General features: G+C 40.6%; 1 protein-coding gene across 2 annotated transcripts in view; it reads right to left on the reverse strand.

Moving 5' to 3' along the window:
- Positions 1 to 10,479: 10,479 nt before the first annotated feature.
- ITPKB (inositol-trisphosphate 3-kinase B) overlaps positions 10,480 to 16,714 on the reverse strand; it is a 111,993-nt gene continuing 105,758 nt past the window's right edge. For both annotated transcript variants that reach the window (XM_060778841.2, XM_067463954.1), the window contains 2 exons: positions 14,869 to 14,940; positions 10,480 to 13,991 (listed from right to left, as the gene is read on the reverse strand). In XM_060778841.2, coding sequence (XP_060634824.2) covers positions 13,776 to 13,991; positions 14,869 to 14,940 — 288 coding nt within the window. In that variant the 3' untranslated portion in view covers positions 10,480 to 13,775. The remainder of the gene's footprint in view (positions 13,992 to 14,868; positions 14,941 to 16,714) is intronic.

Genomic DNA, 16,714 nt, shown 5'->3' on the forward strand with positions numbered 1-16,714 from the left:
GCTCTGAGTCAGAGTCCACATCCAGTGCAAAGATGGATATGGGAGCTATACTTCTATCCTTTCAAGAAAATGCAACTCAAACTGTTCACCTGGTTCCCAGATCCACAAAACCTTTGATATATCAAGATTTAGCCTCAAGTTGCTAACCTTCATCCAGTCCATTGCAACATCCATACATTGACCACCTGCACAACTCCAGCCAACTCTTGACAAGATGGAGAAATAAAATTGAGTATCAAGGAATCACTTTACAAAACTCCTAATGACCTTTTGCAGTGACTTTGCATGGGGGACAGGATGGAACCCTGTTGTAACCCATGGTGTAATGACCATGGGACTAAACAGGGAACTCCCATTGTTTGGAACTAGTCATAGAGATTTGTGTGTGTGTGTCAGGAGAGACTTGAGAAATTGCAAATTGCTTCTGGTGTGAGAGAATTGGCTGTCTGCCTGGGGATGCCCACATGTTTTACCATCCTGTAGGAGGCTTCTCTCATGTCCCTGCATGAGAAGCTGCAGCTGACAGATGGGAGCTCACCCCACTCCCCAGATGCGAACCACCAACCTTTTGGTCTGCAGTCCTGCCAGCACAAGGGTTTATCCCATTGTGCCACCAGATAGATAGATTGAAGTGAATCCACTATGACACAATTATTCTTACTTTAATCTGACAAAGCTGGTCCAGTAAAATACTATTGCTGGTGGTTTCAAAAAGTCTCTGAGAAATCTAGAAAGATCAACAACAAGATAGCACTCCTCCATGTTCCACCTAGGGTGGATTTACGCTGTAGAATTAGTGCACACAGTCCTAGACACTTGGGAAGTGTCCGATGTGTGATCCAATACAACAGCCAGCAGAGTGATCTTGTCTGCTGTGGACTCATCTTGCTGCCATGACTTATTGCTATGGGATCATGGGAAGCTCCACCACCACCACCTTACCTGTTATCTATAACTTCTGGGCATTTTAAAAATAGGAGTGAGAACTTATTAATTAATCTATAATCATTACACATGACAAAGGAGGTGTTATCCTAAACAACATTAAAATGTAAATATCCTCACATGTGAGGACAAATAATTGTATTAATATTTTTCTTACTGAGGGAGGGAATTATTATTCCTCCGTAGTATTCTCCACATTTTAGAATGACCTAAAGTGTTCTCAAGGAATTATTTCATCAGGAATAACATACAGGGGAAGTTCAAAACAAAACAAATTCCCTTTGGTTCTGCATGGAAAAAAAATCCTCCGCAATATTTCAGGACATATAATACTGGAGGAATACTATACAAAATTAGGTCTAATTATTCCTTCTGAAAATGTTTTCTGTCAGAAAAATATTTTTTCCATTTTTCACCTAGGAATGAATAATTATGAATACTATTCTCATCCCCAATTTATTTCCATCATAAGATGTATTTAAAACAGCACTATTTTTATAATTTTGTTCCAAAAATTTCCAGAATTCAGTGAATTTGCCTAGGGTAGTTTGTAAACAACTGTTTTCAAATGGTATAATTTGGCTATTCCAATGCCAATAAGCAAATAGTCCACAGTTCTATTTCATTAGTATAATACAGCATACATTTGTATTTGTTCAATCTCGCAAAGGGGTTCTGTGTAATAACTGGTATTTTTGTCTGATGAGCTTTCAACCATTTTGGATCAGAAGACTGGGTTTGATTTCTGTGGCTATGTTTTGCTTTTTCTAAAATATACAGGGCAAAATAGACTGGGGAAGGGCTGTGGAGTTCATATGAATTAGAATAATGAGAGAGGAAGAGGGTGGGAAGGAAGGCGAGAGGGTGAATCCTATTAGTTAGGTCCAAAAAGACTAGACTTATTGTATTAATTGCTTAAAGCTGGGTTAACATACAAGTAAATCCAATTGATTCAATGGGTTTGCTCTTCTTGGGACTAATATTAAGATTCAGCCGTGATGTCTAATAAAAGTCACGAAAAGAGAAGGGTGATGTTTCAGGGTAAAAGCCAAACTGGGATCTTCAGGACAGAGAAGAAAACAAAAAACAAAGGAGCCATACTTGAAAGCTTCGTTAGTAGATAAAAGTATCCAACCTGTAGTTTCTTTGAGAATCAGTATAATCGGGTAGTAGAGCTGAAGAAATTACTAGAATCCCCATGGATGAGGAGATTTGTATGTTGTAATAAAAACTAGCCTTTCCAAGTTCTGTCAAGGTGTTACTATAGGACAGTGAGCTATGTATCCTTCTGTATCAATGGAAGGAATAATCCAACAAGAGGACAAAAGGAACACAGATTTAAAATGTAACTGCTGATTTATCTGTATATATACACATATAATTATTACAATAATAATTGAAAATATAATTGTAATTCAAAGTACAATCTAAATGCAAATTCATTCATAGTTGCAATACTGTAATTCAGAAATGACTACTAGAATTTTGAATGGAAATTAAAGTGAGATATGAATGTGACCAGGTGGCCTATTATATGATTTCAGTTTCTGCAAGAACCTTAGGTTCGCAGCCCAGCATGTCAACCTTTCCAGAAGGCTAGATGAGACACAGACAGGTTGAAGGCAAAATCAGAGGTTTTATTCTCAGTGGCCAGAGAGGATGTCAGTAAAGACAGTACTCCAAAGAACTGACATACCACAATTGCAAGCATACATTTTATTTATAGCATTTTGACAGCTATTCAAGACTGCCACATTGGTTAAAAGAGTGTCCAGCTAGGATTTGCTTCCTGGTTGGTTCAGGATTCTGTCCAATGTTATCACTGGTTAGTCCCTGCCATGGTGAGAAAGTTTAATAAACTGTCTGATTATTTTGAAGATTGTGTCTGTTTATTGATCCACACATGCAAGTGGGGTGCGATTGGAAAATAATGTAGTGGAGCAAGCAATAATGGGCTAAACGGGTCTTGGTATCTCAGCTCTGGTTAATAAAATGGGTGCAAGTCCAGAAAAGCAAAAGGGTGTTTAGGATATTGGTCATTTCAATGGAAGCCCCAGGAGGGGGTCCAATTTGGTGACAGAAAGAAGGAAACATTCCCAGAAATAAATCAGATTGCATCAGGGAGAAATAGGAAAAGACCCAGAGGCTCTTGCACAAATTAATTATGTTTCCTCTGAGTCTCCCTGAGGCATTGTGAGGGGATTGTGGTAATTATAATATTACATCCTGAGGTGTGAGGTGCGGTGAAGCAACATTCCAGGAGGAATTCATGAATGGTTACTACAGGACAAATGGAGAAGCTGTTGATCATAATTAATAATTTGAGGGTCTGATTTTCAATAACATACCTGCTTCATTTATAACCTAAATCATTATACTCTTTGCTCTCCCTTCTAGTTTTTCATCTTTAAATAGAACTTAGACTACACAATCCTTCCTATAAAGGATGTGAAAGGGACACATGTATGTGGTCTTAAATATTAAAAACTTGATTTGACACTTGTATCATTGGACATGGTCCATGCTCATTCTCAAGTGAGAGGAAGTATTCTGTTAGCTGTGCAATGTATCTCAATACAGAGGCCTATACACAAATAAAATAAATCAATGGTACAGCAAACTAATTAATATCATTCTTTCCTCTCAAAAGAGATGATCATCTGTATTTCTGGGGGAGGAGGTGCCACATGATGAAAGTAAATTCATTGAACCATGCTGTTTTTCTTACCATGGGAATAGCTGTTGCAGCATTCTGCAATGTGCTGCTTCAGATGTTGTATTGCTCACAAATAGCTATTTAAGAAAATTTGTTGGTTGAAGTAACAGCTGCAAAAACTTGGGGAAGTGGGAGGTTTTTTTACAGCTTGGAAAAATGACCCTTTTTAAAATAACGAAACAAAAACAAAGCACTACAGTTCCCAGAATTCCCCCTAACAACATGTCCGAGGTCTTTTTGATTGACGATAATGAAGATTTAGGACCTTGGCTGGAAGCAGTTATTTTTCATATTGCTTTAGGTTGAGTTTCGTGTTCTGTGTTCCAGATCTTCTTTCCACACCAGCAAGTTCTACTCAGTCTGAAGGCACTAAATCAGGAGGTCAATCAGGCTACCCTATTTGAAGGCAGCTAAAGAAGTGCACATTGGGCTGTGTAGATGCTCAGACCTCAATCCTTGCGGGGCTTCCCAAAATCTGCTGCGTTTTGCTGCGTCCAGTACAAGCCCTGCATATTATGTGAATAGTGCTGTTTAGTCAACCTCAGAGTTGGATTGTTGTAGGTTTTTTCGGGCTGTATGACCATGTTCTAGAGGCATTCTCTCCTGACGTTTCGCCTGCATCTATGGCAAGGATCTTCAGAGGTTGTGAGGTGTTTTCCTCACAGTTGTTTGCTTAGTTTAATCAACCAATCTTGCTGTATACATGTAGAGAAGGCACCTGACATCCCCCCGTATTTGGCATGCCATAGCTTCTTTGGGCACCTACAGTTTTAGATTACAGCATTCAAAATCTTCAATGGCTTGGAACCTCAGCATTTGAAGGAACACCCTTTCCTTATATACACTTGTCTAAGGTTTGAGGTGTACTAGAGGGGGATGTCCTCTGCCTTTCACCAAATGGGAACAGAGTGTCGGAATCAATGCCGATCTAGTTGCCTATCACAATTCAGATCTCAACCTTTGGGTCTTGCTGACTGTTTGTTTGTTCTGGATGTGCATTCTGCAAACCATGGAATCTGACAGATATGAGAAGGGATAACATGGTTAAGGTTTGAAGGATGCCGTTTTATGAAAATGCTTGTTGATCATAGCAAGCAGTCATTCGTTCAGCTTGCCAAACTGCACTCTTTATTAGAAGAAACTAAGTTACAGTAATTTTGTTTTATGAAAATGCCAACCTCATATTATCTTGTGATATCTTTGCAGGCACTTAAATGGAGGGAAAACAACATTATAACCTAATGGCTGTATTTGTGGCTTTTGTTCTTTGTTCTCTCAGCTTTGTTTGCCTGGATGCTTCAGTGTGTTCCTTTGTTTCTCCCCCAAAAGGTCTCGCCTTGTCAGAGCTACGGTTTAAAAATAGACTAAAATGTACCCGAGCTTCAGCCAGGAAAACAAACATGTTGCTAGGACTGAAACATTAGCAAATGCTTATTGTCAAAGGCAGAGATAGCTCTGCTGGTCCTTTTGAAAAATTCAAATTTACATATTGGGGTAATATCTTTATCAGACCAAAATGAAAGGTGAACAAAATGCTTACTGTATACTTAAGAGAGTGACTTTGAATCTCCTAGGTGTGTGCGTTTGTATTCCTGATTATGATGATGATACTTTATTAATGAGTGAAAATAGTTGATTCATGACTTCTCATTGGTAACATTAGGAGTCCCTCATCTATAAATGCACAAAGCAAATGTGAGGAAACCTTTCTTGGCTTGGATGAATTGGATCTTGTGGGTCATATACCAACATTAGTGTAACCAAAGTGCGTAGGACCAGATGTAATAGTCAATTCTATGCATATTTATTTAAGAGTATGCTTTAGTACAGTGTCTCTCAACCTGGGGGTCAGGACTGCTGGGGGGGGGGGCGGTGAGGGGGTGTCAGAGGGATCGCCACACTGACTCCCATTTCTGTTGGTCATGGGGGTCAGTGTGGGAAGTTTGGCCCAATTCTATCATTGGTAGGGTACAGAATGCTCTTTGATTGTAGATGAACTATAAATCCCAGCAACTACAATTCCCAAATGTTAAGGTCTATTTTCCCCAAACTCCACCAGTGGTCACATTTGGGCATATGTTTGGTTCAGTATGGTCCAGATCCATCATTTTTAAGTCCACAGTGCTCTCTGGATATTGGTGAACTACAACTCCAAAACTCAAGGTCAATGCCCACCAAACATTTCCAGTATTTTCTGTTGGTCATGTGAAATCTGTGTGCCAAGTTTGGTTCAATTCCATCATTGGTGGAGTTTGGAATGCTCTTTGATTGTAGGTGAACTATAAATCCCAGCAGCAACAACTCCCAAATGACAAAATCAACCCCCAACCCCACCAGTATTCAAATTTGGGCATATCGGGTATTTATGTCAAATTTGGTCCAGTGAATGAAAATACATCCTGAATATCAGATATTTACATTATGATTCATAACAGTAGCAAAATTAGTTATGAAGTAGCAATGAAAAAAAAATGATAGTTGAGGGTCACCACAACATTAGGAACTGTATTAAGGGGTTGTGGCATTAGGGAGGTTGAGAAACACTGCTTTAGTGCAACAACTTCCCTGGCTGCAAAGAGTAGCTTACTTTATACAATACGACCCTCATATCAGTGGAAGATAAGTTACCAGATTTTGAGTACTGTAAAATCATGGATAGTTTACCATGGATAATAGGAAATCGTAATATTTTCATTGGGAGGAACAATAGAGGTAATGAGGTGTAGCATGTATTGGAGGTCTTAAGTGAATAACTGAATAACTGAAATGATGCATAAGTGAAACTGGATATATTGGTTCTGCAAATAAGGGGTTACATGGTATTTCATGCACAGAATGTGTATTGGTTGTCTGTTAAAGAACTTCTGCAATCTGTACAGTCAACAGGTGTACTATTTTGTCATCTTTTGCTACCTCTCCAAAGATTGTGCTGCTTCTATAGCTGAATGGAGATTTATTTCAGGATCCAGGGAGAGTGATAGGAAGTATTATTTGAATCTAGAGGGTTGCAACTTCCCAGGTTCAAATCTTGTCTTGGCTGTTGCTCAGCATAGAGCAATGAAACATTTCATCTTCCAATTTCTGTCTTTTACCTTTCCATGATCCGCTGATGCGCTGTGCTTTTAGTAGGTCAGGTCAAGTTGATTTAACCCTTGTGTACGTCACTCCAAGGACAATCTCAAAATAGGACCATTGCAAAAACAAACAACCCTGAGCTTATAGATTCCCACACCAGAAACACTGGGACACTGAGATGCTAATTCTTGAGGGCAGAAATGTGCTGGTCTACAGGAAAGAAATGTTTCCTGAAACCTCAAATCCTGATTCAACAGCAAGGCCTCAGAGTAGGAGTGGAAATGGTGCTAAAATATGTCTGCATCCCAGACCCATATATTCCCAGACATGACAGCTTGGCACTTCTCCACACGTGCCAATTTAGAAAGTTTAGATGATTTCTGGAAACTTGGTGACAGCTCCAATCTAAATTTTTGTTGTTGATTCATTAAGTTGCTTCCGACTCTTCGTGACCCCATGGACCAGCCCACGCCTGAACTCCCTATCGGCTGTCACCACCCCCAGCTCCTTCAGGATCAAGCCAGTCACTTCAAGGATACCATCCATCTATCTTGCTCTTGGTCGGCCCCTCTTCCTTTTTCCTTCCATTTTCCCCAGCATAATTGTCTCCTCTAAGCTTTCCTGTTTTCTCATGATGTGGCCAAAGTACTTCAATTTTGCCTCCAATATATTCCTTCCAACGAGCAGTCGGGCTTTAGTTCCTGAAGTATGGACTGGTTGGATCTTCTTGCAGTCCAAAGTACTCTTAGAATTTTCCTCCAGCACCACAGTTCAAAAGCATCTATCTTCCATCGCTCAGCCTTCCCTGTGGTCCAGCTCTCACATCCGTAGATTATTATGGGGAATACCATTGCTTTAACTATGTGGATCTTCATTGCCAGTGTGATGTCTCTTCTCTTCACTATTTTATCGAGATTGGTCATAGCTCTCCTCCCAAGAATTAAACGTCTTCTGATTTCCTGGCTGTGGTCTGTGTCTGCAATCTAAATAGAAGATCCATATTTAAAATCTCCATGAAATCATTAGTGATGCAATTTAGCTTGGTGAAGTGCCTGCCCCCCAAAACTCCTTTGGATTAGTTTCCAAAAGCACTTAGTCTGTAAAAGTAACTTTCTTAAAATTAGCAAAAAGTATGTCAAAATTCTGCATCCACCTACTTACTAACCAATTCCAGGCACGACCACACCGCACCTACGTTAACAGCCAGCACCCACATTTAGCAATGGAAGTCTGTTCAGCTGGTGATTGAGGCAGTGCAGGATGTTTCCAGCCACCTCCAACCAGCAAGCAAGGCAGCTGATGGGACGTCAACTATACCCAAATGTTATTATGCTATAAGCATTCATTACTGGATGAGGCTGCTGGGTCTTAAGGCCAGCTGCTGGAATGTGGCATTACATGTGTGCCACAATAGCAAACACATAGCATTACTGAATACAAAGCACTTACAGATCTGCACCCCTAGGTTACAAATCCACTACTGCAAAACAGGGGAGATATATATATATATATATATATATATATATACATATATATATACATACACACATATATATACACACACATGTATTTGTGTTTATGTATCATAGAGGAAGGGAAATATCAAACACATAGCATAACTGAATACAAAGCACTTACAGATCTGCACCCCTAGGTTACAAATCCACTACTGCAAAACAGGGGAGATATATATATGTTGTTGTTGTTCATTCGTTCAGTCGTCTCCGACTCTTCGTGACCTCATGGACCAGCCCACGCCAGAGCTCCCTGTCGGCCGTCACCACCCCCAGCTCCTTCAAGGTCAGTCCAGTCACTTCAAGGATGCCATCCATCCATCTTGCCCTTGGTCGGCCCCTCTTCCTTTTGCCTTCCACCTTCCCCAGCATAATTGTCTTCTCTAGGCTTTCCTGTCTCCTCATGATGTGGCCAAAGTACTTCAACTTTGTCTCTAGTATCTTTCCCTCCAGTGAGCAGTCGGGCTTTATTTCCTGGAGGATGGACTGGTTGGATCTTCTCGCAGTCCAAGGCACTCTCAGCACTTTCCTCCAGCACCACAGCTCAAAAACATCGATCTTCCTTCGCTCAGCCTTCCCTAAGGTCCAGCTCTCACATCCGTAGGTTACTACAGGGAAGACCATGGCTTTGACTAGGCGGATCTTTGTTGCCAGTCTTGTTGTTGAGTTGCCATATACACACACACATGTATTTGTGTTTATGTATCATAGAGGAAGGGAAATATCAAACACATAGCATAACTGAATACAAAGCACTTACAGATCTGCACCCCTAGGTTACAAATCCACTACTGCAAAACAGGGGAGATATATATATATATATATACACATATATATATACACACACACATGTATTTGTGTTTATGTATCATAGAGGAAGGGAAATATCAAAGAAATAGGCTTTGCGCAAACCAACTGTCTGGTAGTGCCACCTCTTGGCTGAAATCAGCATCTCAGCCTTTCCTGGAGAGGACTGTTTCAAACATTTCAAGAGAAATTAGGGCCACCTCTCCCCCCTCCTTTATCGCTCCCCTTTTTCCCTGCCCATTATACCTTGTTATCTTTTCTAAGAAGTTTTTATGCTTACTCTTCCCCCAAGCTTTTGTATATTTTGAAATATTTCTAATTAAAAAAAAGTAAAAAAAAAAAAAAAAGAGAGATGGTGTGGGAGTAGATTTTTGGTAATGATCCGGATGTTTGGTCAGTTTTGTTATGTGATGGCATTTGTTGCTTCAAGTTTAAAAATGAACCCTTTCTTCAATTTGCAGGAGGGGAAATTGTGGAACGAGCCAAGCCAGTCTCTGGGTGCATCTGCACTGGAGAATAAATGCAGTCGGAACCCACTTTAAATAACATAGCTCCATACTCCATACTATGAAGTCCTGGGAGTTATCGTTTGCCAAGGTCCGCATCTGCACTGGAGAATAAATGCAGTTGGGACCCACTTTAAATGCCACTATTGTTGTTGTTATTATGTCATGTCTCCATGCTGTGAAGTCCTGGGAGTCATAGTTTTCCAAGGTCCAAACCCTTCTCTTGGTGCATTTACAATATGAAATGATTGCCCTTGCACCCCACTTTAAATGCCATGGCTCCATGGGATGAAGTCCTCCTAGTTCCCCAAGGTCCATACCCTTCTCTGGGTGCATCTACACTGTGGAATTACTGCAGTTGGACCTTACTTCAAGTGCTGTCTCCATGAGATGTTCTTAGGAACTGCAGATCTCCAAGGTCCGTGAACCTTTTCTGAGTGTATCTACTTTAAATACCATAGCTCCATACTATGCAGTCCTGGGAGTTATAGTTTTCCAAGGTACACATCCTTCTCTGTGGGGCAGCCGAGAGAGGGGGGGGGGAGAGAGAGTGTGCATCGCCGCTTTCCCTTCCTCCCTCCCTCCCCACTTCCTTGCTTTCAGAATTGAAGACAAGTAACTGCTGACATTTCAAAGAGAGGAGTTTTTTTCCAACAAAGAACACAGGAAGGGATGGTGGGTGGGGCCAAATCTTTAAAGCACGATGGCAAATAAACTCAAAGAATGCTAACACAGATACATTTAACAGTGTGATGAAGGTGGGGAAATCATCAGTTTCATTGCAAAAGGGAGCTCTACTCTGCCAAACACTTCCCTGCTTCAGTGTGATGAAGTGGAAAGTTTTATTTCATTCTTGAACTCAGGTTGCCTAAGGTCAAAGCAAAGATCATGGAAACTGACAAAACATCACAAAAGAAACCATCTCATATGTTTTTATTTTGAGATATTTGACTTACAGGCACTGTGCATCTGTGTTGTTTTCTAACTCTGCAAGTTCATCACTTAGCAAGGAAAACTGGTTTTAAAAGGTGTAGGGGAAACAACCTCACAACAACAGTTTCAGCCTCCAAATAAGTCTGAAAAGACACCTGAAGGAATATTTCACTTTTTTTTAAAGCCACAAAACAAGGAATCTTGTTTTACAAACAGACAGGCTTAAAAAAATAAAACTGTATATAAGAGAAGCCATTTAAAAGCTAAGTAAAACTTTAAAATAACATAAACTTATGCTGCTTCATGGACTATTCCTCCATCACAAATGTGGAGAGAGAGATTTTCAAAAAATGTACGTCATTATTTAAAATATCCCATGCATTGAGGCTTAGTGTTCTAGGCATCTGAAAAAAAAGGAATGGCAATAAATAGAACTTTTTTTTTAAAACAACCCAAACCACTTTTCCATGACACAAATGGAACAGAAACTAGTCCATAAGGCACTTCCACATAGGCTATTATTAAACAGCAGGGGGAGCATGAGAAGAAAAGAAGTGGAATGGAGCAACTATATACAACAGCAGACACAAAATCTGAATGGAAGAACTACTAAGGAGTTCAATTCTTGCAAATGTCTTGCATTAGGACTCAAGGGACATTTTCCCACCATATACATTTGAATCTCTTATGGCAAGATTGTGCTGCCATGTCATTCCAAGAATTGTGGCAATATAATTATGGGGCAGAATAGTAGCGATGAGGCACACGAGATGGGCCCTGAAGTTAGCCAGAAGTTGTGCTCAAGAAGATTTGTAACAGGCAGTCAACATAGTCTTCCTGGCCCAAGTTACTGCAGCACTCACAAACCCCTCCTTCAAAATGAACAGCATTTCCCTCCATACATTTCTGTTAGTTGCTGACCTTTTCGTAAGCCAGTCCTGATGCAAGCAATCTACTTTTGTTCAAATGTTCCAGGAAATTATAAAACAGCCTAACTCTCAACTGGAGAAGCAGATGGTTTTGCAAGACCTACACCAAAAAATCGTTATGAAGCTAGAAAAACAGAGTGGCATTCGAGAGATGGAAGTTAGAACACAAATTTCAGAGACAAATGCTCAATCAGCCACATCTCAATTTCCATCAAATTCCATCTTGTTCTGTTTTTTTAGGTTTCATTAATACGACATGTTGGGAACCTGGATGTTTAATCGAGAACACATCTTAGAAACTGTTTGCCATATTAAAAGAATCTGCACTGCTGATACCTGAACAATGGTTACACCAGTTTTATCACTCTACTGTTGTCCTTCCATGGACATACTACTAGGCCACACTGAGGCACAGGCTGTCGACATGTAGATTTAGCGGCACTGTTTTAAGACCTTTTCTCCAGAGTACATTGTTGCTGTATTGGCCCAGCCACACCAACAAAATCACAGCCACCCCATCCCTTCCTTTGCTTCCTGTTGCTTCAGGAAGGCAGAAAACCCTCCGCGTTGGGTCTTACCAAGCTCTAGGCCAGGCCTGCACAACCTGTGGTTCTCTGTTTGTTTGATACTTCAACTTCCAGAAACCCTAGCCAGCTTGTCCAATGGTCAGGAATTTTGGGAGCTGAAGTCCAAAACACCTGGCGGGCCACGGGTTGTGTAGGCGTGTTCTAGGTGGAGGATGGATGTCCTGAAAACATGTGGCACCAGAGACTTGCTATAGTTTTCAGTGCATTTCAGTGGTGGCAATGGTGGTGATGAATACAAGTGCCATCACTGAGTTGTGACTTTAGCTCAGGCACTTTCTAACCTGGTGATGGAAGGAAGGAAGGGAAGGAAGGAAGAAGGAAAGAGAGAAGGAAGGAAGAATGAAATGGAGGAAGGGAAGGATGGAAGGAGAAAGAGGGAGAAAGGGAAGAAGGAAGGAAAGACAAAAGGGAAGGAATGAAGGATGAAAGGATGGAAGAGAAGGATAGAAGGATGGGAAGGAGGAAGGAAAAAGAGAATGAAGGGAGGAAGGGGGAAGGAGAAAGAGGGAGAGAGGGAGGAAAAAGGGAAGGAAGGATGAAAGGATGGAAGGGAAGGATGGAAGGAAAAAGAGGGAGGGAAGGGAGGAAGGTAAGGAGGAAGGAAAGAGAAAGAAAGAAAGACAAAAGGGAGGAAAGGATGAAAGGAAGGGAAGGAGGAAAGAAATAGAGAAGGAAGGACGAAAGGGTGGAAGGGAAGAAGAAAGAGTGAGGGAAGGAGGAAAGAAAGAGAGAAGGAAGGATGGGATGGTGAGAGAGAGGAGGGCCTGAGAAAAGAGCCCAAGGAGCGCATCCGGCCCCCGGGCCTGGGTTTCCCCATACCTGCTTAGCTGCATTTTGGGTTATTCAGTCTAGTCACCTGGGCCTGGGAAATTGCTCATTCTGTCTAAGGCAAGAAGGAATGGGAGCACTACTGCCCAACAGTTCAAGGCAAACACAGCAGCTAAATGAATGCACCATAAAATGTAACCCACAGAAGCCTCTTTTTTTGCAATTGTTACAACTACTCAAGTATTGCACAGTAGTTATAAGCTAAGAAGTTGCTTGGCTATATAAAAAAGTAGACCTGATATTAATTCTTTCTATAAAATTATTATCTGGAGGCCTACATTTAAGGAAGTTAGTAAATATAAAATGCTTCATTTCTCCCTGGCTTTCTTAGTAGATTCCAAAGCTTCATTTCTGTGGGAAATTCCCAGGAAGAAAGAATGCATACATATATAAAATCCTCACGAAGTGTCCTTATGTGGACATGGCTTTAGCACGAGTGGCCCAAATCTTATGTTGGAGACGAGAGAGCAGCAGATAATAACAAATGAATCTCTCCTTCAGTCTGACAAAGATTAGATAAGTATTGTTCAAGCAAGACTAGGACACCGTCTCTCCTTTGGCTGAGAAACCACAGAAAACTCCTTACATGAAAGGATTTTCTTTGTTGACACAGATAAGATACAGGCGCTAAATACCTGATTAAGGAGGAAGTGATGAAAGTCTTGCATTTGGTAGCCATTTGCAGAATTCTTTAACTACTAACACTTAAAAGCTTTGTACTGCTATTCACTTCCATTGCCTACATTGAGTTTCATGTTCTGCATTTGTTCTGGCACATAACTGCATATTTACACTTTAAATAAAACAACGAGTTCCTAAAGTTTTAGATCCAGAAAGGAAGAGGGTGGGTGGGAGGAAAGTGTCTTGTAGTGCAGTTCAGAAGAGTCAGTTGGAGGGGTGGGCTTCCAGGTAGTGGCGGAGTTGGACATTTGGCTTTAATGCAGGCCTTCACTCTGTGACAATTCACTTAGGATTTGTATGAGGTTATCCATCCCCCAGAGATAGCCGTCCTCTCTGTTGCCTTCTACCCAGGGCACATTGTGGTGGAGGACCTGTCCCTCTGGAAGCGGCGTTGTTTTCCCAAAATCAATCATCCAGACTTTGGCTTGTTCTTTCTTGTCATGAATGAAGAGAAGGGAACTCCCAATTACCTGCAAAAGTAAAGACGAAAAGGGATGTAAGAGCATATTGTTCCAGCCTATTTATTGATTTACAGTATTTGCATTATTTATTTATTTATTATTTATTTATTTATTTACTTCATTTATACACTGCTTTTCTCAACCGGGGAGGTGGGGGGGACACTGGACTCAAAGCAGTTTCCAACATATTCACGGCAAAATTTAATGCCTCACAAACATATGAAAACCTAACATAAAAACAACAATAACACAAAACTATCAATAAAATCAAAAAACATAACAACATTTAGACATTAAAACGTGGAGTTAAAGGTGGTCAGTTGAAACATTCACACCTTTGTCACACCCTGGTCATTCCACAGATATATAAACCCATTTTCCTAGTTCCAACAGACCTCACTACCTCTGAGGATGCTTGCCATAGATACAGGCAAAACATCAGGAGAAAATGCCTCTAGAACATGGCCATATAGCCCGAAAAAAACCTACAACAACCCTGTGAACATGCATCTTCAGTGGGAATATAACCCCATCCAACACAGGCTGTAACTCTATACCCTGTTCGGCCTTGCAACCGACCAGGAGTGAGTATTTCTGTTTTCATACTTAACTAGACCAGTGGTTCTAAATACCAGCAGTTCTTACTGCCCAGGTGTTTTGTATAATGCAGTATGTTTGGAAATAAAAATATTCAAATTTTATTTTTTAAGCAGAGGGACACTGAATTTCAACAAGAGCTTTGTACTCTGCCAGTTTTTGAAAAATATTTTAATTTTTTTTTTTGTGGGACCCTAATGATGCTTTTGTGGAACACCAGGGTTTTAGGGAACACAGTATGGGAAGCGCTGATTTAGACAATCAATAAATCCTAAGTGGTTGATTTTACCTCATGACCCCCGAAGAATGGTGATGTAACCAAGGTGTCGCGGATGCTCTTCAGTCGATTAAGATAACTGTTCTGAAATTGTAAGAAAAGAACTTGTTAAGATCTTGGAGTCCCTCTACATTGCAACAAACACCGACTTTGAACATTTGTGGACATACCCAGCAAAGCTACAGATGAAGGTGTTTTCATTATATCGTACACAAAATGTGAAGTCCAGAGTTCACAGCAGTGCCATTGTACTGCACATCACAGCATGTTGTACATACACACCCTTGTGATCATGCTATCTTGAGCATAGCTAGAGGCTCCTTTGCAGACAGCAGATCAACTGGGTCCCCTTTCAGCTACACTTTGATTTTTATGATGATGAGTTCCAAAAACAAACACTCAAGGGGGTTTACACATTCAAACATAACAAAGTGGAAAACATACATTAAAATGGTATCCATTAACACAGGACTAAGATTAACACAGAACTATACTGCCAAGCATGTCTAAATACAAGAATTTAAAAGCACACAATTTAGGAAAAAGCAATATAATAAAAAATAAAGGAATCCTCATTAAAGGCACTTTCTTTGGGACTGGGACTCATTTATCCTTCTCTAACAGAAAAATGGGAGCAAACTATTGGTTTTCTGATGTAAAAGAGTGTCATTAAAAGTAGAGAGGTTGATATGTAGTGATATTTTAAGGAATAAGTACATAATAATAATAATAATAATAATAATAATAATAATAATAACAACAACCCTTTATTAACAACAACATATTTATATTCCGCTCTATCTCTCCGAGGGGACTCAAAGCGGATTACAACATACACAGATAGGCAAACACTCAATGCCTTTAATACAGTGGAATAACAATAACATACAAATACACTAAACAAAGGTAAAAGCTTTCCCTTTCAACTCCAGCTTCTGAAGGCGCTGCTCAACTCTGGCCATGGGGAGGTATTCTTGTTCCATTTCCAAGCCGAGGAGTCTGTTGCCTGTAGACATGTCCTGGTCATGTCACCGGCATGGCTGCATGGGTGCCTTTATTACCTTCCTGCCAAAGAGATACCTTTTGATCTACTACATTTGCATGTTTTTGAACTGCTAGGTTGGCAGGAGCTAGGGCTAACAGTGGGAGCTCACCCCGACCTGCAGCTTTGAACTCCTGACCTATAGGTCAGCAGATTCAACAGTTCAATGGTTTAACCCATTGCGCCACCACAGTACCATAAGCAGTAAAACTCAACAGACAACAAGTGTGAGACCTGCAGGTTAGTTCTTGTTGCATGTTTAGTTAGTGTTTGGTAGTGTGGGTTTGTTGCAGATATATTTTGGTTAGTTGTTGCAGTTTAGTTTTATATATAAGGAAAACTGTTATTTTTGTATTGCTTTTGTCTCTGTAACTATTTTTCCCCGTATGTTTGGATTTCTGCATTTCTGAATAAAAATTAGTGTCAAATAGGCAGTTTCTCTAAAGCCTCTCGGTTCTCAAAGTCAGCCTGAATTTTAAAAAGGGTTTTACCAACAAAAGAACGGCAATGACCTGGCGGTGGGGGTGGGCATGCTTATTCTCTAGGGCAGTGGTTTTCAACCTGTGGGTCCCCAGATGTTTTGGCCTTCAACGCCCAGAAATCTGAACAGCTGGTAACTGGCTGGGATTTCTGGGAGTTGTAGGCCAAAACACCTGGCGACCCACAGGTTGAGAACCACTGCTCTAGGAAGAGAGTTCTAGAGCTGAGAGGCGACTGCTGAGGAAATTATCTTTTGTGTCCCCACCAGTCGTGTTAGACTCTCCACACAATTTCAAGGCTGGGACAGGCTCATCGGCTCAGATTCTTCTGAAAGGT

The sequence above is a fragment of the Anolis sagrei genome, chromosome 1, assembly GCF_037176765.1.
Source record: "Anolis sagrei isolate rAnoSag1 chromosome 1, rAnoSag1.mat, whole genome shotgun sequence".
NCBI classification, from domain to species: Eukaryota; Metazoa; Chordata; class Lepidosauria; order Squamata; family Dactyloidae; genus Anolis; species Anolis sagrei.